The following is a 23,027-nucleotide window of genomic DNA, read 5'->3' on the forward strand; positions in this document are numbered from 1 at the left end:
ACTTAATTAAACTGAAAAGCTTCTATACAGCTAACGAGAAAAAAAAAAAAAAAAAAAAAAAGACTTCCATGACAACTGCAACAATGACAAAAATAAACAAATGGGACTTAATTAAACTGAAAAGCTTCTATACAGCTAAGGAGACAACAACCAAAGCAAATAGACAACCTACACAGTGGGAAAGGTCATTTGCATATTTTGAATCAGACAAAAGCTTGATAACTAGGAGCTTATAGAGAACTTCAATTACACATTAAAAAAGCCAATAACCTCATATGTCAATGGGCAAGAGAGATGAATAGAACCTTCTCTAAAAAAGACAGACAAATGGCTAGGAAACATATGAAAAAATGCTCATTGTCCCTAATTATTAGAGAAATGCAAATCAAAACCACCCTAAGATATCATCTAACCCCATCAAGAATGGTCCACATCACAAAGTCTCAAAACTGCAGATGCTGGCATGGATATGGAGAGAAAGGAACACTTTTACACTGCTGTGGGACTGCAAACTAATACAATCTTTCTGGAAGGAAGTATGGAGAACCCTCAAAGAACTCAAGCTAGATCCCCCCTCCCCCCAATTTGATCCTGCAATTCCATTACTGGGCATCTACCCAGAAGGAAAAAAATCCTTTTACCATAAGGACATTTGCACTAGGCTGTTTATCGCAGCTCAATTTACAATTGCCAAAATGTGGAAACAGCCTGAATGCCCACCAACCCAGGAATGGATTAAGAAGCTGTGGTATATGTATACCATGGGATACTATTCAGCCACTAAAAAAGATGGAGACTACATCCTTTGTATTAACCTGGATGGAAGTGGAATATATTATTCTTAGTAAAGCATCACAGTAATGGAGAAGCAAGAACCCTATGTACTCAATTTTGATATAAGGACAATTAATGACCTAGTACACTGTGAAGGGTGGGTAAAGGGGAGAGCAGAGAGACAGAAGGAGGGAGGGGTGTGGCAGTGGGGGGTCTCAGTGTGTGACACACCTTTTGGGGGTGGGACACCATTATAAGAGGGACTTTACCTAACAAATGCAATCAGTGTAACCTGGTTTCTTGTACCCTCAATGAATCCCCAACAATTAAAAAAAAAAAAAACATGGTACAGACACAACACGGTGAACATATGAAGGGGAATTTACAATCTAGGTTGGACTGTAAATTGCCAATACTGTACAAAGTAAGAGGGACAATAGGGAGACAAGGCTCTGTCCTAAACTTAGTCTTTATAAGTACTCAAGTTATAAGTATGCATAGTAAGGAGTAAAGTGAAAAGAGAAGGGTTTTTAAATGTTCTCACAACTGACAGGTCTGGTGTGCGTTCCTGCAAAAAAATCAAGATAGCTCTCTGACACTGTTTGACTATTTGTTCTTTATTTGCATCCTATTTTCCAAACAGGATTTCAGACGGTCTGTTCAATTCAGTCACGATATCCACTGTTTACTGCATATGCACGCACACGGGGCACATCTCTGGCCTCTATATCCACACATGCTTACAGACATCGGAGGAGGTCAACGCTGTACTTTATTGCGTCTTCTCAGATTAATCTGAATGCCCCTAATCAATTAAAAACTGGTGCCCAGCATGGATAACACGCTGTAAGTGTTACTATCTCGCTCCCATTTGTTTTTGCAAGAAGTTGGCTAATGTGAAAATTCAAAAGGAAATTAATAATTTCTCAGTCTTTTCAAACCAGAATCTTTAATTTACGGATCTCAAATCTCAGCACTGACAGAAAATACAGACCCTTTTTCGTTCTTGTAATGCTTCATCTTCTACCAGTCAGTAATGCATCAGGGAGCAGGACACTTACTGTGTCATCTAAGTTAACAATTATACATTTATATGTAAATACACTTCTTAAAGTTTTTTACAACAAAATGCTCTGTTTTTTCTCTTGCTGGTGGAATTAAAAGTAGTTGAAATTTTTTTCTTTGTATTTCTTCCATTTTCACAATGTCTATGTGTTACTGAGTATTAAAAAACAATAGTTTTTTTATAAAAAGAACTGTGTCTCTAGTCAAAGATTAAGCAAATTGATAAAAGTAGGTTGATCACAATTATAGAGTGTGTGGTTTCTTCAGTGAAATGAAGACTACACGATCTTCAGTATCTACTTCTGTGATTCAATTCCACGGTGCAGCATTTCCAGAGGCAGCATTTCTTTTGAATAAGGAGACAAAGCAAAATGAGCCACTATAATAACACCGATGGGCATCCTTAAACACCTGACCAGGGGAAACAGTTTGGATGTGCTACGGTCTCTTAAACCATTAGTGAACGCAGGGCTCTCAGCCATTCTCTAAGAATTCGTGGTGGTCAGCACAAGTTCTTAAAGAACTGAAAAAGATTCCATTCAGAAGTTCACTCGGAAACAGGAAAGGAGAGGAAAAGAAAAGGAAGATGGAGACAAGAGAAACAGACGGTTCCGGTAATCACAGACGACGCCCCATTAACTACAGAGCAATGGGCAATGGTTTACAGAGGGTTCACATTGAAATCAAATCCATAAATGCACGTCTACCTTAAAGGACTGAAACTGGACCCACACCTTTCTCCACTCAAAAAAACTGACTCAAGATGGATAAAAGACCTAAATTTAAGGCATGAAATGATAAAAATCCTCAAAGAAAGCATAGCACAAACACTGGAAGATGTCGGCCTGGGGAGAGACTTTATGAAGCCTGGAGAATGAATAAAACCCAACCTACTCTGCAGGCGAGAGCTGGAGGCAAACTCAGTAGGCACTACAGCTCCTCCCGTATGTGTACAACTGACTAGGAGGTGAAAAGGTTGGAAGAACATGGTTTTCCAAAAGACAGGCTTCCGTGGGACCTGGGTGAGCCACTGGTAACGGCATGGCTAATGTTCATGTTAAGGTAAATGAAAAGATATTTCCTTTCTGCCCTAAAGAAGAAAAAGCTACCCTTCCTTTTCCTTAAGACGTCTTCTTAAAAACATAGTAGTAATAGGCTCAACGTTTTGCTCAGACATTAGATTAATCTGGTCTCCAGTCTTACACGGTAAACACGGGAGTTGCTCGGGAGGTGGACAAAGGGCACATACACCTGTCTCTGACAGGGACAAGTGTGCTTTGTTCTTTCTTCTACTTACCACGTATTTGTGTGAAATTCTGTCCAGACTTTACAGTCTTTAGCCAACCTCCCAAATGCACTTACTCATGCATGCATACTCAGCTGTAAGTGGTGTTTTCTCTGTATTCTGTGTGGGTACCAAGGGGTGCCCATGTTAGCAGGATTTTTATTTCCCCAACAGATGAAAAGAATACAAATATCAGCATCAGCTCCCCCCTGCCCCCAAGTCAGACTCCTCTCACGGGAGGTGGATGTCAACCTGTAACAATTGGAGCTAAAAGTTTCCCAGGTTAGATAATAGCTGCAAAAGGGGCCAGCATCTCCTTGCTGATTTAAAAGGCCGAGATACTTTCCCAAAATCAATAACTCTTCATAGCCCACTGCCCACCCTGGCTTAAGCCTACCCATCCCTGTACAACCTGAGCCCATCTCTGAACCTGGAGGTGGTGGGGCCACATGAGGCTGGAGGGAAAAGTATGAGTTATGACCTTTTCTAGGTGAAGGGTAAAGTCATTTCCTCTCAACAGACCAACCCCCAAACTGCTCATCAATTACAAAGATTCAATGGATATTACCAAATTTGTTTCTCAATCACAAATATTTATGATCAAAACCACTTATTAAGTACATATGTACACAGCACAGCATATTAAATAACATTTAATATATATGACATATGTGTGTGTGTGTGTATGTATTTGGAGACAGAGTCGCACTCTATTGCCCAGGCTAGAGTACTATGCTGTCATAGCTCACAGCAACCTAAAACTCCTAGGCTTAAGCAATCCTCCCTCTTAAGTAGCTGGCACTACAGGCGCCTGCCACAATGCCTGGCTAGTTTTTCTAATTTTAGTAGAGACAGGGATCTTGCTCTTGCTCAGGCTGGTCTCCAACTCCTGAGCTCAAACAATCCACGGCCTCAGCCTCCCAGAGTGCTAGGATCAACATTTAATATTTTTAACTACAGTCATTTATTTTTAACTTTAACCAGATGAAATTCATTTTGCAAGCATAGTTTTAAGAAAAAACAAATGAAAAAAATCAAACTGAACAAACACAAAACAGACACCAACAATGAAGTCTACAGAGGTATAGCCAAAACCTGTCTGGAAGCAGGTATTTAAGAATACAAAGTGGGGGCTCAGCGCCCAAAGCTCAGTGGCTAGGGCAACAGCCACATACATGGGGGATGACAGGTTCGAACCTAGCCTGGGCCAGCTGAACAACAATGACAACTACAACAAAAAAATAGCTGGGTGTTGTGATGGGTGCCTGTAGTCCCAGCTACTCAGGAGGCTAAGGCAATAGAATCACTTAAGCCCAAGAGTTTGAGGTTGCTGCGAGCTGTGACACCACAGCACTCTATCCAGGGCAACATAATGAGACCCTATCTGAAAGAAAGGAAAGAAAGAAATACAAAGTGGGTTTTATTGTTTGCTCTTTAGAGGTATCAACGACTGATATTCCTTTTTAAGGAATCACATGAACAGGTGGTTCCTAAAACAATTCATTGAGTTGCCATACACATCCTAGTACTTAGGAAATAATGAGAGACAGACCCAATACGCAACTTATCCAGCTCAAACCTCTACTGTAGATGGTATTTACCACCATGAAAAGAAGCTTGTAAGTCTCCTTTGCAGTAGTAAAAAGAGGACTAAACATCTACAGGTGGGAAAGGGCTGTTTTTCTTGCATTCCTTCTACACATCTCCCTCCACATCTTTTCCCAGCCCCATTTTTGTGACCATCAACTTCCAACATGAAAAAAGTAGAAAAACAACAGGACACTAACAGCAGCGTCCCGCTGTCTCCAAAAGGAACACATGTGAATGGATCGTCCTTTACGGAATTCATAAAAAATGCTCCCCAGACCTCCTCCCTCATGTTCTGTCAATTTAACTCTCAAGTTTAGAACTATGACTTCTATGAAAACTTGGCTCCTTCTTGTCTTAGAAAAGGGAAAAACAGAAATTTGCCCCAACAAAAGTTCAACATTTTTAAGCTTGCACGTTCTCTACTTTATTTGTGGAGCGTTTTTTGAGCATCGTCTCACCACACTGATAAAAGAGCACCTGCAATTTGTACATTCTGGGCTCTGCCAGATGAGCAGCTCTGAAAGTCAGCCAAAGAAAATGCAGGCTCAAAGTCAGAACAAATTTCCCAACAGCAAAGCAATGAGGCCTTCACTGCCTCCCTGGGGAAAACCAGCCCCATAACAAACCCAAGACTCTGAAAATGAGAGCGCGCAAAACACTCAAGTTTTACCTACCATACAATGGAATAGAGTGGGCTTAATGAGCCAGTGCTTTCTTCCATTTGGGGTTATATGGGTGGCATAGATCAAGGGGATCACACATTAGGGGTACTTGAGAGGGGTTTTATTTAGCATTTCTAAGTAATTATAATCACCTATGCTTCATAGCAACGCTTCAACATTTCTAAGCCATCTGAGAAAGATAATAGTGATTAAGTGTGTTTAAGGCTAACAAACTGTAGATCAAGTAACCTGAAATAAAATTGGATGATAATTTGCCTGAGGTCATAAATAAATGAGCAGCAAATCCAGAAATAATTTCCTAACTCTTAGCTCCTTTAGATAATCAGTTTCTTCTGAGCACTTCATAACTTTGCAAAATCCAAGAACTATAATTTACTCTACACTGTGTGACTTTCCACACAGGGTACCCAAAGTCCCAGGCATTGTATACTCTGTGACAAATTCACAAGGATTTGCAGCAAAAATGATACATATTTACAGTGAGTGCTATCTGAGTTACCGTACTTTTGTGTATAGTTAAAAATCAAAAGACAGAGACCGACATTATTTGGTATTCTCAAGCTCTTTGCTAAATCCCTTAACAAGAAATGACTTGAGCTGGTTTTAAGTTTTAAATCTCATTTTTCTTCACAGGGAATTTAGAGCGTGGGTCCTATGTGAAGAACCACATGGGGGTAAATCGGAAGAAGAACACACACTAAATCCCAGTGGTTATTTAAACAATGGCTCCAACACAACTCCAAGAAATCAGGTAAATTGGGAATGTTCACATTGTTGGATTTGTTTATTTTTGTGAATAAATGCAGCAAAAGTCTTGATGCGTCGTATTCATATCTATGACAATACACAACTTTATCCATTTTATACTCAGTTCCACACTCCTGTCTCTTTTCAACACAACCATCTCCAACAGGTCTATGAACATAGATAGTACCAGGCATCTTTAATGTATATCTGTGTCATTTACTTCCTCATTAAGCCTATGAACACTTACTGGGTGCCTATTAAATGCCAAAAGCTGTGCCAGTGAACAAATAAACAGTCCCTGCACCCATGGAGTTTACCACTATCCAGGAGAGGACAGAGGTAATTACTTAAAGTACATTTATGGGCTCGGCACCTGTACCTCAGAGGCTAGGGCACCAGCCACATACACCAGAGCTAGCAAGTTTGAACCCAGCCCAGGCTGCCAAACAATGATAACTACAACCAAAAAATAACTGGGCTTTGTGGCAGGTGCCTGTAGTCCCAGCTACTTGGGAGGCTGAGGCAAGAGAATCACTCAAGCTCAAGAGTTGGAGGTTGCTGTGAGTTGTGATGCCACAGCATTCTAAAAACAAAAAACAACAAAAAAGTACATTTATGGCTGAGCATTGCGGCTCATTCCTGCAATGCTAGCATCCTGGGAGGCTGAGGCAGGTAGATTGCTTGAGCTCAGGAGTTGCAGTGAGACCCCCATCTCTACTAAAAATAGAAAAATCAGCCAGGCATGGTGGCAGGCACCTGTACTTCCAGCAACTTGGGAGGCTGAGGCAGGTTTGCTCGAGCTCAAGAGCTTGAAGTTGCTGTGAGATATGAGGCCACGGCACTCAACCCAGAGCAACAGAGTGGGACTCTGTCTCTAAATAAATAAATAAAGTGCAGTTATGACAAGTGCTTCAAAGGATAACCCTGGGGGAGCGAAGAGCTTATCTAGCCTGCCTGGGAGCTTAGGAAAAGTACCTTGAGGGATACACAATGTTGAAGAAGCAACACTTGCTCGGGCAATGAGCAGGAGCAGGAGCTGGCCAGGGAGATACAGGGGTAGGAGCAGAGGCCAGAGAGAGACCAGGGGAAAGAGCAGAGGCCACAGAAGGTCCACTGGGACAGGGTGGAGGGAGGTGGGGAGCAGAAAATATGGCTGGAGCACAAGAGAACAAGACTAAAAGAGTCTTGTTTACAAGAGTAAAATGACATTCGAGTAGTTTGGGGGAAACTACACAGGGCCTTAAATGCCAAGTAAGGCCCAAACACCACACCACACACCTTAAATAGATAAGGTTTCAATTTAAAAATTTATTTTGCTTAGAAGGAACAACGGGCAACAATGAAAGAGCTTATGGAAGAGAAATAAACACCCAGGTTTACCCACTGAGATCACTGTAGCTACCTCCAGAAATGGAAGGAAGGGTGGAGAAGGTGCCGATTATTATAACTTTCAAAAAAAGGCAAAGTCACAACTCTCAGACAAATGTAATAGCAACGTACATCAAAGACGAGGGAACCAGCAAGATTTAGTAGCAAGATCAAAGGAGAATGGGAAGAAACAGGTGTTTACACACAAAAAGATGGAAAACTGAAGGAAACTTACCATAGATGCAAAAACTGGTCTATTCAAAGGGCAGTAACCAATTTCATTCCAACTAATCTACATTTTTATGGATAAGAATCATTTGCATTATTATCTATTATCCACAACCTACACAGTAGTAAAGGACCTCAGAAATAATAAAAGGCAGAGATAACCCAGATGACTAAGCTAGAATAGACATCCATTCATCTTGGCCCATTTTAAAGTCTTTCACAATCTTTTCCAACACAGATAATAGTGCCTTGGAAAAGGGTGGTATCAGTGAAGACAGAGAGAGGTAGGCAATTTTTGAATGCACAGAGGTACTGGAATGAACAAAACCTGGTGTTTGATAGAGACTTTGGATGGGAGGGGACCACAAAGGAAATGTTGAGGCAAATATCTGTTTTTAAACAAATTCCTAAGTGGCAAAACGATGGCACTGGTGAATTTCTCAGCACAGGGGCCCTGCTGTTCTATAAAGGGACCCAGGAAAGTAAGGAGACCAGTGAATATTTATATTCTAAAGTATAATGTTGATGAATACCACAATATACATCAAAGGACGTGGATAATAAAGAAACAAAACAGGCTCGGCGCCTATAGCTCAACCGGCTAAGGCGCCAGCCACGTACACCTAAGGTGGCGGGTTCGAATCCCCAGCCCGGACCCACCAAACAACAATAATGGCTGCAACCAAAAAAATGGCCGGGTGTTGTGGCGGGCGCCTGTGGTCCCAGCTACTTGGGAGGCAGAGGCAGGAAACTCGCTTGAGCCCAGGAGTTGGAGGTTGCTATGAGCTGTAATGCCATGACACTCTACCCAGGGGGACAGCTTGAGGCTCTGTCTCAAAAAAAAAAAAAAAAAAAACAAAACAAAATTCATTCCCGCCAACATGATTTGTGTGTGTGTGTGTATGTGTGTGTGGAAGTGCTCGCACTAGACTCTGGGTTACCTACTGACACCCTGCACAGACACATCCTTTTCCCAGCACAGCAAGGGTTAAGCAGCATGGACATCTAAGGAAATCTCCCAGTCTAGAAATGGGCTACTCCTTCTTCTGCCACGCCCAGTGGGAAGCAGCCCAATTTGTGGGCTTAAGAAAGCTAGGGGAAAGAAAGAATAGCATAGATGAAGTTGAAAGTCACTGCTTCCATCTCATTATATCCAGATACTCATAATTTCTTGGATAAATTCCTCCCAGATTTTGATTCCTCACTAAAAGCCATTCAAAAGGAAAAGCTTTCAGGACCAATCCACTTTGGATACTTTTTCTCGAAATAAAAACAAGCTTTTAGCTTCTGTGCCAATGTGTATAACTAGAACTTTCATTAAAAATGGTAAAAATTACTGAATCCTTTCTATTGTGTTGGCAAGCATTACAAGCATCCCAAGGCAAATAATTTACATGGGATGTAAAGCCCCCATTTGTGCTGCAAAATAATGTACATTATAAATATACACATTCAAATATCAAGTTCATTTACTAAACTAGTCTGGTGCTACTCGATTCTGTTTTGAAGACTTTTTAAAGATGTCAGTGACCTACCATGAATACTGAGAAATTTATTTTCAGTTATTCTTTCCCAATTGTCATCTCTATTTTTCTACATACCTTACACATCCTCTCATGCTATCTCTCTCCCTTTTTCATAAATTGGTACAAAAGTAATTCAGCCATTTCAAATGTTCCCTAAACTTAAGTCTACTAAGACCACGATGCTTTCAAATTGATCTCTGAAAGTGGTTCTAAGGCAATTCTTCCCCATGACTGAATTAAGCAGCTAAATATTAAGTCTGCTTCACTTGTTCCACCACGTTATCCTCCCCAAATACCAGGATGAATAATCTCGCCCATATGAGTCCTCACGAGACCGCTGGGATACAACAGCTCACACCCAGCCTCTCCCAGCTACTAAAACTCTGTTTCCCAGAATATGGTCACGTGCCATATTCAAAAGTTTTGAATACAGTCAAGTCCAAACACATGCAGTTACCTGTGTCTCTAGAATAAAACAATTTAAATTTTACCAAAAGACGCTGAGTTAGCTTTGGAATAATCCTACACGTCAAATCACCAATTCTGTAAGCACTTCTGTGTTTAAATTCTCCATACTCTTAACTCTTCTGTCCCAGTCAGTTCTCGCATTCCTTACATTCTCAGAGGCAAGATGAAAGATCCCTCAACTTAATGGTTTCCAGAGAGAAGAGGGTGGGAGGGTGGGAGGGAATAAAGAAGGAAAAATTACTTTACGGGTATGATGTATAATTTTCAGATGATGGTCACACAAAAGCCCAGACTTCACCACTACCTGCCCCAGCCATGTAAAAAAATGCACCTGTGCCTCCCTGAATGTTTGAAAATCTAAAAAATAAAAACAACAAAACTGTTTTTAAATATCCCTCAACAAAAACTTATAAAACCTAGGACATATCACAATCAATCAACTATAACTATTGGGACACAGAGCAATGTTTAAACAGTCCTGGCAGTCAAAAGTAACCTTAAAATATCTTCATTTTTCCTCAAAGAAGTACCACTGTTAAATTTCCTGACCTTACAACTTTCTCAAATAGAAAATACTGAAAAATAACTATTAATTAAAGTAGCTTTCATACTATTTAGAAGACTGCAAGACTATGTCTCTGAGCAATCTTTATTTTTCATCTTGCTATGATAGAGTTCTATAATCCATTAATCTGAACTCTCCTCCTACCCCTTAACAATTAGTAGCTGAAATCCCAATTTCAATCACTAAAGAATAATCACATTAGAACAAATTTGAAAATAGCACTGCAATTCCTCTCTCCCACCTGCTCTGCCCCTAAAAAAATGTATTGATCAGAGCATCGATTGTGTTCCAAGTGGTTAGAAATGTTGAGAACAGGTCCTTGGGGGGAAAAACTGAGGAAGTATACAAGGGAAGAATCAACATTATTAGCCACATCCAGAGGGATAAAAACCCTCAACAGTTTTGACAGGGCAGAGAGGCTGCCTGACTGGTAACAACTTGGTTTTACCCTGGCAAAATGAAACCATCGTTCTTTTAAGTAAGTGAACCCCAAACTTTCCCAACAGGGTATTCATTTCCTTGTGCCCAGGATTCACAGAACCAAAAGCAGGAAAACTGTTGGCATATGTATCTGGAGGTGGCCGGGTAGAAGTAAAAAGCATCATAGAAACTGTTCACTTTAGAATCTCCACTGAAGCATATTTTAGAAGAGAATTAAAGAAGGGCACCTAGATCTACATGTCAGAAGACTGCCGTTAGATCACATTTCATGGGGAAATTCTGCTGCACTTCCAACCAAACTCCACCAATCACAATAAGACATGTGAACCGTTGTAAAGGTTTTAAAGGTCTTGGTTACCTTTGAAAAGCGAGCGTTGATCCATTTGGTAAAAGTTTTCTTCTGTACATCATTGTGCTCATCTGTGGGAGGGAAAAAGAGAGAGGGGAAAGTGTTAGAGTTTGTACTTTTTGTAGGGCACTAAATAAGCTTATCTCTATCCTGGGGAGTTTAAAATAGTCCTGTGAGTGAGGCTCATGGGGCACGAGGAAGCAGAGCTAATGCAGAACGTGACGTCCGCCCAGTTCTCACCGACACAGCCTGACGGCACCTGCAACCCTGCAGCGCAGTGAGGCTCGGGCACCTCTCCCAAGGGACCTGGCGGTCTCACCCTAAGCTGAGCATATAGCTGCCAGCTACTTAAATCCAGCTTTATAAGATATAATCACGATCTGACTTTCTCTTACACAGGATATTTTCTGTTGCATTTTGTTTAAGTAAAATTTCAGCAGGACCAAAATGTTAGCATGTTCAAAACAAAAATCAAAGTTGTTCAAAAAGACAAATGAATTCATAACTTCCTTCCTTTGAATACCGACCCTCCACCCTCCAGAACAATAGTACATGATTTAGGGTCAATTCTGTAACCCATTTTCCTACAATAGGACTGAGAAACAGTTTGAACGATCCTAATCTATACGAAGATTTTATAGACAGAGAAACCAGAGGCACTCAAAAACATCACCCGCTTTGGTTTTCATTACAAGTTCATTTTCTAGGCCACCACAAGTGACATTGACCCTAAAAAACAAAAGTACCCTAAATCTCTTGAAGATGGTCAGAATGATTTGGTCACATACACGGAGGCTTTGTGGCATGACAAAAAGAGCAAAGGGACTTCAGAACCAAACAGCCCACACTCCAAGGCACTTACGGTGTGACCTTGGATAAGTCATTATAACGTCTCCTGCCTCATAGATCTCACCTGTAAAATGAGGAAAAATCATACCAGCTTTCAAGGGAATTGTAAAGATTAGTGAATGTAAGTGGAAAACACTTGACAAACAGCTGGTGTTCAGGTCATGGTTAGGATTAAATTAAAAGTGTAGGCAAGGCAGATAAATAAACATGCACTTGATCCCTTTCTCTTATTTCAATTACTCCCTTTTCAACCTTTCCCCAGTTTTCTATTAAAACCAGCAAAAAACATCATTTTTGGCCCAAAGCCTACAAAGTAGCATTGTAATCTGTAAGTAGTTCTGAACCTCCCAAGAATATCTGGATCAGTGCAGAAAGCCGTGGTTCCATCTGTATGGGTTACTGCCTGGATAGCCACCATCCACACCACCAATGCCTCCACATCATAACAGCAGAATAATAAAGAAAGAGCCTCAAGTGTGGTCTGCCCTGCACGCGTCAAACCCAAAGGGGCTGCTGTCTCCACAGCGCATACAAACACGCACCTTCTCACAGACCCCTAGCAGGATAATCAGAAGTTCACCTCCTACTTCACTAAGTTCACGTATCTTTGGTCCTTACCCCATTCTGGAAGGACAGTTTGTAATTAAAAGGTCATTCCTAGAATAAATATATCAGCGGCTTCAGAAAAGAGTCCAGGTCCACAGATCCATAAAGGTAATTGGAGACTGACTCCAAGACACTAAGGGAGCCGCGATAGAGGACACAAAACTGCTCTCTAAGAAACTTCTGGATGTTAATGGTATTGAGAGGTGACCTTCCTTCCAGAAAGGACAATGAAGACAGCCATCACCCCCTATTTCAGGTTTTCTACCACCCGCTCAATGCCTCACATAGGCCATTCATCAACCAAGAGCACTTGCTTACATACTGAAGATCTGAGCCTTTACCCAAGCGGGGATTATACGCAGAACATAAGGCCACCACCACACTTGAACCTGCAGAGGGCGCTATACCAGACTCACCAAAATGAATTAAGTATTAAATATCAGTGTTCGAGGAGCTTGGAAAATCCAATTATTTGTCCCACTAGATTCAAAAGGATTTATTTTATAAACTTTTCCATATCTATTATTCTTTCATCCTATTGATAAAAAACATAGAAATGTCATAAATTAATATTAAATTCTCTTAGTTTCATAACATGCATATGACTTAAGAATTTAGGGCCATAAAAATGGCAAAAAAAAAAAATCTAAGGGAAAATATTACGCTTCATGTTTTCTTCACATAAATGCTCTTCAGAGCACTTAACTCAATTTTGAAAACATATTAAAATACTGGATGCTTACATTTGAAACTTACTAAACGTAGAATATAAATGTCTTAACACAATAACTAGAAAATGCCGTGAAGGCTATGTTAACTAGTTTGATGAAAACATTTCAAATTTTATATAAAACCAGCACATTGTACCCCATGACTGCATTAAAAAAAATGTGCAAAAAATAAAATAAAATAAAATACTTGATGCTATCTATGTAGGTTTCTCTCCTGATAAAAAGTTGATAAAGAAATGAGCATCTGTTATCAAATTACAAATAAGGTCTTTCTATTTTATCATATGTATGATAAAATCAAAATTTAAAGTGGATTTCCCCCTATACAGAAGTATTTATAAAAATTAACAAGGTAAAGTTTCTATAAAAGTCTTTATTCTTTGGGCATAATCAATATCTGAATAGGAATCTAAGTAACTGATAAAGTATTTGCTTGTACAGCAGGTCGTGGTGGCTCACACCTGTACTCTGGGAGGCCAAGGTAGGAGGGTTCCTTAATCCTCAGAAGTTCAAAACCAGCCTGAGCCATAGGGAGATGCCCATCTCTACTAAAAATAGAAAAAAATAACCCCGCATTTTAGCAGGCAACTGTAATTCCAGCCACTCAGGAGGCTGAAGCAGGGAGATCTCTTGAATCCAGGAATTTGAGGTTGCTGTGAGTTAGGCTGATGCCATGGCACTCTAGCCCAGGCAACAGAATGAGAGTCTGTCTCCAAAAAAAAAAAAAAAAATGCATTTGCCTGTAAAAGAAAAATTGTCTGACATCCAAGTGTTTCAAAAATACTCCAAAATTTATAAACACTTCTGCATTCATTTTCCTAATATAGTTAAAAAGGGGAGAAAATGGGATTCATATTTCTATAAGCCTTTAGTTTGTGTTCTTCTCTTCTCAGACATACACACCCACCCACCTTGTTTTCTATCAGACACAAATTCAACAAAAGAACAAGAATTACCCTGTGGCCTTTCAATTATGAGATAAAAAACGCAATACATTTGGAACACTGACAAGTATATAACTGACCTCCACTTCCACATCAGGAAAACTAAGGTAAATAACCTTGGCCCAGCTCTCTGTATCAGACCAGTGGAAACAGACTAGCACACTGGTAATAGAGCGAATAAAAATCTGCATGCTATTCTGATCCATCATTTTATCCTCTAAGAAGTTTATACAGAACTTCAACAGCATCAAATTATTTCAACACTCTCCATCAAGCCAATTAGTTCTGTCAATTTCTACAAAGCAAAAATATATATGTAGACAACAAACTTATATATACCATGATTATTTATACGCAATTCATTTATATATGATTCTTTATGCATGAAATGAGTAAAAATAATTTACACCGCCAATCCATCTTTTCCTGATGTATTCTTTCGGGTTTTTAAACTCGAACAACTATTTTCTTTGGATTTGGATTTGGGAGACCCATTCCGCTTCTGAAAGCCTTTGCGGGCTTAGCAAATCTTATCCATTAAGGATCTTTCTCTGTTAGAGGGACAAACACGAGACTGAATTAGGAGAAGAAAAATGTGTTAAATCCCTCAAGGCTGCTTTTCCAAATTCTTCCTCTAAATATTTTGCTCTTCTTAAAATGCTTCTGACAAGCTCACGCAGATCCAAGGGCCTTCCCTGCGGCCTCGCCTGGAATTTTGTTTCAGTGGAAGGAGAAAAAAAGCAACGAAACTATTTGATACATCTTGAAGGAAAGGAGTTTGAAAATGTTTTCACTTCGCCAGTTCAAATGCGCATCAGAAATTCTTTTGGCAGAACTTAGTAACAAATCTCCATTTAAACCCTCAACTGGAAACGTGGCAGAGAAATTAGGAGTCGTTGCCCCCCACAGAAGCACACAAATCTTGGGAAGATGTACACCACCCCTAAAGCTCACTGCTCTTAGGGGGAGCGCATTATCCCCCGGTAAATCTTTCCAAGCAATTTCAGAGCGTCCAATTGGCTGGCACTAACCTGAGCTCCATAAAACGCAGCTATTCAGAAAAGAAGCCCCTAGTCTTGAAGCCAAAAAAGAAATGTCTCGTTGGATGATTTAAAACTTAGATTGATTTTTATCGAGGCCTCTTTCACAAACACGAAATTTAACACAGCCTAGAAAGCCAGTTTCACATTAGCAAAAAAGATTATTTCAGAAGCATTTCAGACTAGGCGCCCGCATCTTTTCCTGGGTACTGCATGCGAATCACCCCCACTATAAATCCACTTCTCAGACAGAGTTCACACCGTTCTACTCGCTTCCTCGTGCCTGATTTGTTGCTGTCTGAACAACAGCACTTCATTTATTCAAACAATATGTACCAAAATGTCACATGGAAATAATAAATGCTATATAACAATCTGTAAAAAAACTACAAATAGGTAGAAAAAGAAAAAAAACAGAGCCGAAATGACACAGACTGCCTTCGAGCTGAGTGCTGAAACTCCCTAAGGTTTTCAAAATCTGACATTTTCAGAGGACCCCCCCAAAAGCCTAAAACTAAAAAAGTACTTTTCAGTCTCAAAACTACCTAAGTTTACAAGAAATTTAGATAATTAACATTCCAAATGATATTTCTGTAAGTTTGCTGCACTTACACATTGAGGTTATCAAAGCTTTAAACTGCATTTTTTTTTTTTTTTTTTAAAGAGACAGGGTTTCCGTCACCCAGGCTGAAGTTCTCACTGTAACCTCAGATACCTGGACTCGAGCAATCCTCCTCCGGAGTGAGTGAGACCACAGGTACAGGCCTCCACACTCGGATTATTTTTTAATATTTTGCAGAGACAGGGTCTCACTATGTTCCCAGGCTAGTGTCAAACTCCTGGCCTCAAGTGATCCTCCCGTCTCAGCCTCCCAAAGCACTGGGACCAGAGACGTGAGCACTGCACCCAGCCTAAAAACAAGACTTCTGCTTCACTCTATAAAACGGGAAATAGAAGTGGAGGTGGATGGAGTGAAGAGAAGAAAGAAAACATTTTTCAAAGAAGACTGAAGACCAGAGAAAGAAGCGCCGTAAATTGCCCAGCATCACCACCAGTCAATGCAGTGCCCCAAACACAACCAGGTCTGACTGAGTTCTGGGCCCGGATCTGACGCACTTCCTAGTAGCATGAGGTTAAAGAGAGCTTCATGGAGAAAAGGCGCCTTTAAAATACACCTTGAAAGACAGAGAAGTCTGGTTCATGTGAAGATCAGCAGAAGGGCATTCTAGACAGAAAAAGGCTAATCAATACCATCTTATTTCAGCCTCAGACTCGACCCCTGACAACAAAGAGCATACTGAGTATATCTGTGTATCTTCAAGAAAACACAAAGGGCTAAGATATATAACAACATCAAAATAATAAGCTAAGGTAACCCCAACTTCAGAGTGTCCAGTCCTGAAAACAGTTTATACCCATAAAAAGGAAGAGTACAGAGTTAGGAATACGTGCTTAAAAAATGTTTTTGTAAAAGAAAAATCAAGATTCTAAAAAGAAGAATCAAAACAAAACCTGGTAAACACAAGCTCTGCTATCACGAACCTTCCAGTCTGCTCCAAATCTCATGACAATCTGCAGGCAATGGGTTCTAGAACATCCATAGGCCTGCCTAAACTGTAGTTATAATTTGTGTCGCTTTCTGTATCTGCGAATGGTGTTTGTTCCAGCTGAGAACCAACCTACCCTACCAAAAACGCCCACCTTGCTATCAGAGACCACACAGGGTAAGCGGAGACAGGTGTACGTGTGGGCAGTTGCTGGCAGCCCATCCTGAGAACTGCAGGGTCTGGGGCTCGTCTCACGATAAACACCATAAATCAAATTAGGATCCACATCTCCTCCTACTCTCAAAACTGCATTGCCTTTTTTTAAGCACCTTTATAGAGATAATAATTCACATACCACATAATTCATCTATTGTAAGTTTGCCAATCAATGAGTTTTAGAATATTATTTTATTGTGGTAAAACATACATTACAAAATTTGTGATTTTAATCATTTTAAAGTGTACGATTCAGTAGCATTGATTTTATTTACAGGGTGGTAGAACCAACACCATCGTCTATTTCCAAAATGTTTTCATCAAGCCAAACAGAAATTCCATTCATTCCTTAATTAACCATGAAGCAAGAACTCCCCACTAGCCAGCCACTCCAGCCCCTGGCAAACTCTAATCTACCTTCTGTCTCTGCATTTACCTGTTTTAGAAATTTCATGTAAGTAGAATCATATAATATTTGTTTATCTGAGTCTGGTTTATTTCATTTGAAATCATGTTTTCAAGGTTCATCCACTTTTCAGCATGTACCAAAACTTCACTCCTTGATAAAGCTGAATAATATTCCACATATATAAATGTATATACACCACCGTTTTCTTATCTATTCATCCAAAAGTGGACACTCGAGTTCTTTCTACCTTTTGCCTATTAAGAACAATGCTACCATTCTGAGGGACCCCCAAACGGTTTCCCACAGCACCTGCATCATTTTACACTCCCACCATAATGGAAGACGCTTCCAATACCTCCAAACCTTTACTAACACTAGTTATTTTGCCTTTTTAATTCAAGTATAGTCATCCTCGCAGGTATAAAGTGGCATGTCACTGTGGTTCTGATTCTCATTCCCCTAATGACTCAGGATGCTGCCTTTTAAAAATGCAAAACCCCCAAACTTAAGAGATATCCTGAAGACTTTCTGAACTAGTCCAAGTTCAATAGCATGCCACTCTGAAGTAGCTGTGATTCAGAGAGGTTTATTTGCATCTAATCTGCACAATATTGCAAAATTATTAGTTTACCTCAGAAGAATTAGTTTCAAAATTAACTGTAACCTTTGATTCTTGAGCTTTCTCTAATTTTATAGTTGATTTACCTCTTACCTATTTTCTTTTTGAAAAGCCCTTCAAGGTTTTTTAAACAATACACAAGAGGTAATATTTTCCTGCTTGCACTTTCTAGACCTGCTAAGCTTAACCTGAAAGAATGTCTATAAGATTTACAGGCATCTGGCACTATTTGAAATCTTCCCTCTGGAAATAAACTTTGAAAAAAATTCTAAGTATTCTAAATATCAACCATATATGTTGCAAATGCAAACGAACAAGAACTTGATTTATGGGGGTAGAAAATGTAAACCTTACAAACACTTCGCTTTAGATTTTTGTCCTAGGTGCAAAGATTTTTATTAAAAGCACCTGAAATGTCATAGAACATGGAGGGGTTATTTAGAAAAAGCTGAATGAGTCATATCAGTCATTATCATGAAAAGCCCCAATAAGAAAAAATTGTTTTAGTGACTGATAAAAAACTTAACTAATTTAGGAAAGAAATTTTCTATGAAGGCACAATGGCTCATGCCTGTAATCCTAGTACTCTCGGAGGCTGAGGTGGGTGGATTGCTTGAGCTCATGAGTTTGAGACCAGAGTGAGACCCCTGTCTCTACTGAAAATGAAAAACAGATCTCTTGAGCCCAAGAGTTTGTAGTTGCTGTGGGCTATGACGGCACGGCATTCTACCAAGGGCAAAAAGTCAGGCTCTGTCTCAAAAAAGAAAAAAAAAATTTTCTAGTGAAATCCAATTCCTAACTTTATTCTTATTAAATATTATGTTTTCTACATACCATCTACAGAAACCTCAAGAAAGAACAACTATTTCATGAACATATAATTCTTGATGTCTGAAAACTCATGCAAGCAAAATGGAGAAAAAATTCTGAATGTAAAATACATTTCCAGTGATCTGACCTTCAGACTTTCCCATGACAAGTTCTATGTTAATATAGAGCAAAAACATGTTCGTGCTCACAAAACCCAAGAAGTAGTATTCTCATTTTAATTACTTTATTTCAGTTCATTATTTTTCCCAAGTTATGAGGAATTTTCCTCAAAAATCCATACAATAAAACAATATAACATCCAAGAAACAGTAATGCTGAAATAAACAAACTAAAATGTGGACAAAAATAACTAAAGAGAAAGAGAATAAAACTCCAGTACAGGGGCTGCGCCTGTGGCTCAAAGGCAGGGTGCTGGCCCCATATGCTGGAAATGGTGGGTTCAAACCCAGCCCTGGCTTTAAAAAAAAAAAAAAAAACTTCTAGTACCCAAATACTTCTGTGCATTCATATGTATTATTTTCTACAGAGCTGATGTGGAAAACCTTTAATTGTATACCATGTGTCTTTATAATCATGACACTGAGTCACCATACTCAAATAAAAAGTACGTACGTAGAATAGCGGCAGCAGTATGAGTGAATGAGCCTTGTAAAAGTCAATGAGAACATTCTGAAGCTAGCAATTCCAATGCATCAAAGGATGGCAGTTGGCCTCCCTCCTCACTTCAGTTTAGTCCTGCATGGGTCAGAGTTTGCAATAAACACCTTGAGACAGATGCTGACCCACAACAATTCACGTAAGGCTGAATCCTGGCCGTTGAATTCTGCCAAGTCAGGAGAGCAGGTAGCACCAAACAACGTGCCCTCAAAGAACTCATAGGTCAAAAATAAAGTGTCTCCAGCTAATGCCAATCGTCTGCTATACCCCATCAGTGGAAAGTCTCTCTCCCTCTTCTTCCTCTTCATTTTCAGGACACACCACCTTCTTCTGCCAGTCTCACTTTTTTGAACATTCAAACTTCCCTCCATCCTGCATCCCTGAATACTCCTTTTCAACACCCTTCCCTAGCCCTGCTGTGGGCCTCGGCCTCATTTTGCAATTCTTAGCCACAAGGCCTGCTGGCTGCACCAGTCTGCCCCTCTGCAGCAAGTCCAACACTCTCAGGGGCTGTCTGTTCTAATAATTCCCTCCTGGAGTGTATTTTTGCACCATTTGTTCTCTTCTTAATACTTCCTGTAGAACATTTATCGTATACTTTAGAAAATGTAAACATGCATATTATTAATTTAAAGCAGAGGGTTCAAAGACTGCTGTTCATGAATCTCTAAAAGAACTCCCATGTACATTTTTAAGTTGACAAATAATACTTTTCACAAATATAAATAGTTAAAAAGATGTAATTTCTAGCATATTGTTAAGGAGCTGCAAATTTAGCTCATTCAATTAATAGAAAATGTCTCCTATGTTACCTAATTGGCAAAACTAGCCCTCACTGTCAAACTAATCAGCCAGTTCAGACTTACTTTCTGACAAGAGTAGTCTGATTTTAGTGTTCTATTTAAAAACCATGGGAATGCATGTCCCCAGGGGAACATCTCGTTTCAGAATTCTCTTTGTAAGATGGATGGACTGATGGATGGCCGGATGGACAGAGAAATGGATGAATAAATAGATGGATAAATGGATAGACAGATGGAGAGATGGATGGATAAATGGGCAGATAAATAGCTAGAAGGATGGAGAGATGGATGGATAAATGGACAGATAAATGAATAGATGGATGGAGAGATGGATGGATAAATGGACGGATAAATGAATAGATGGATGGAGAGATGGATGGATAAATGGACAGATAAATGAATAGATGGATGGAGAGATGGATGGATGGATGAGTAGATGAATAGAATCTGGGCAAAAAGGCCCTGGATACAATAAGGCACTAGCCATTTCAATCATTCTTAAGAGAGAGCTCTTTGCTTTGCATTCTTAATTTATCCCCTTGTTTGGTGCCTTGCAACAATACACTAAAATAAGATTGGGGGGTGGTGTGTGAAAGATTGGGAGCATTTGTTTTTGTACAGTGGAGAGGAAGAATCATAAAAGAAAAGATGGAAAATAGAGAAGGAAGGAGCCAGGCGCAGTGTCTCACACCTATAATCCTAGAACTTAGGGAGGCTGAGGCGGCTGGATTGTCTGAATTCAGGAGTTGGAGACCAGCACCAGGAAGAGCAAGACCCCATTCTAAAAAATAGCCAGGTGTTGTGGCAGTCACCTGTAGTCCCACCTACAGGAGGGTGAGGCAAGAGGATCATGTAAGCCCAAGAGTCTGAGGTTGCTGTGAGCTGTGATGACACGGTACTCTACCAAGGGCAACAAACTGAGACTCGGTCTCAAGAAACAGAAAAAGAGAAAGAAGGTACCTAAGATGGCTTCTTTGGTGCCTTACTACCAGAACAGCTTGCCCTGGTCATGGTGAGGCACACAGATCCCAGGGTGTGAACAACTCTGTGGGGGTCTCAGCGATCCCAACCCAGTTTAACCCTCTGACGAAGTTCAGCTGTACGTTAATCAGGAAGGCTAAACATCAGAGTGGGCCTCTACAAGGGCATTGGTTACCTCTGTTGTCATCACCAAAAGAGACGTTGCTAATTCATCTAATGAAGGTGGCCAATGTGCTTTTACTGCGGTCTGATAATTGCCATAATTAGAATGTTACAAAGATTCTCCCACTGGTGAATTCAGTGTTATTCAAGGCATATGGACTGGTCAAAATATTTTCTAGCCACGCCCTACTACTGATTAATCAGAGTATAAAAATGTAGTGAGTCTGGAAGGCTAGATCCCTATGTGCCCTGTGTTCAGCCATTGGCTAAGAGGAGTCTAGTTATCTGATGCTGATTTTACAAATAACTAAATCTCACTCCCTAGGACAGCATCATCCAAGAGAAACATAACACATAATGTTAAAATTTCTACCGGCTGCATTTAAAAGAGTAAAATTAATTTGAATACTAAGTGCTATTGAACCCAATATCTCCAAAATATTACCAAGTCAACATCTACTCAATATTTTTAAAGATCTTGATATTTTACAGTCTTTTTTTCTTACTAGATGTTTGAAATTAGTGTGTATTTTACCTCGACAGCACAACCTGGACCAGCACAGTTCAAGTGCAGAGCAGTCAATGCACTGAACTGCACGGTCTAGACATTGTTGTATTTACTCTAACTGTGACCTGTGACCCCTGTCCTTCAAAAGGACAGAGAGCTGCAGCTTACCAAGTCTGTGTAACAGGCTGTATGAAATGTTTTATGAGCCTGCTTACTGACAATGATTGCTCAATGAATGGCAATGTTCATGGCAGAATCTGGTCTGAAGTTCATAATCCTGATACTGAGACAATGGACCCCTTTCACGCCTTACTATTAGGCACTTGGAGCTAAACATTATCAATCAAAAATAAAGCAAAAAGTAATAGTTGCACATGACCCAACTGGCTTAGGTCACTTTGTAAGACTTGTGATCCAAGAAACAGACTTAAGAATTGGAAGAATTTCCAAGTCTTGTTATAGTCACTGCTTAAAGTTTTATATTTCCTACTCATTTAATGAAAATAAGCTGTGCATCTATTTTATAAAAACACTGAACAAAGAAACAGTTAACATTTACTGTGCATCAACTATGTGTCAGTCCCAAAAGCGATCCAGGTGCCATTTTCGAAAAGCTATGCCTAGGGTGGAGTGGGCGTGGGGTAGGTGAAACAAGGGCCGAAGGAGCAGATAAACAGTGACAACAAATATACCAGGCACAGATGCATTCATAAATTCATAAGAAAAATATTTCTTCCTCATGGGAGTGAGAAGAGAATCAGGGAAAGATTCAAGGAACAGGCAGTATTTGAGCCAGGCCTTGAATTGCCGCTTAAGGCACATAAAAATGGTTAAGAAAGCCGCTGTGAAACAGAGAACAGCTGCAGCCTCCTGGTAGCTGGGAAAACAGGTGCCCACCACCACGCCTGGCTAATTTTTCTAGAGACAAGGTCTCACTATTGCTCAGGCTGGTCTCGAACTCCTGAACTCAGGGGATCCTCCCACCTTGGCCTCCCAGGGTGCTAGTATCACAGACGTGAGCCACCAGGCCTGGCC

The 23,027-nt window shown here is 40.1% G+C and overlaps 1 protein-coding gene across 1 annotated transcript in view; it reads right to left on the reverse strand.

Annotated features, from left to right (window-relative positions):
* UTRN (utrophin) overlaps positions 1–23,027 on the reverse strand; it is a 513,062-nt gene that overhangs the window by 388,096 nt on the left and 101,939 nt on the right. Inside the window, exon 3 of the mRNA XM_023513504.1 lies at positions 11,099–11,160. Coding sequence (XP_023369272.1) covers positions 11,099–11,160 — 62 coding nt within the window. The remainder of the gene's footprint in view (positions 1–11,098; positions 11,161–23,027) is intronic.

Source organism: Otolemur garnettii, unplaced genomic scaffold (genome assembly GCF_000181295.1).
Source record: "Otolemur garnettii isolate 467f Iridium unplaced genomic scaffold, OtoGar3 scaffold00042, whole genome shotgun sequence".
NCBI lineage: Eukaryota > Metazoa > Chordata > Mammalia > Primates > Galagidae > Otolemur > Otolemur garnettii.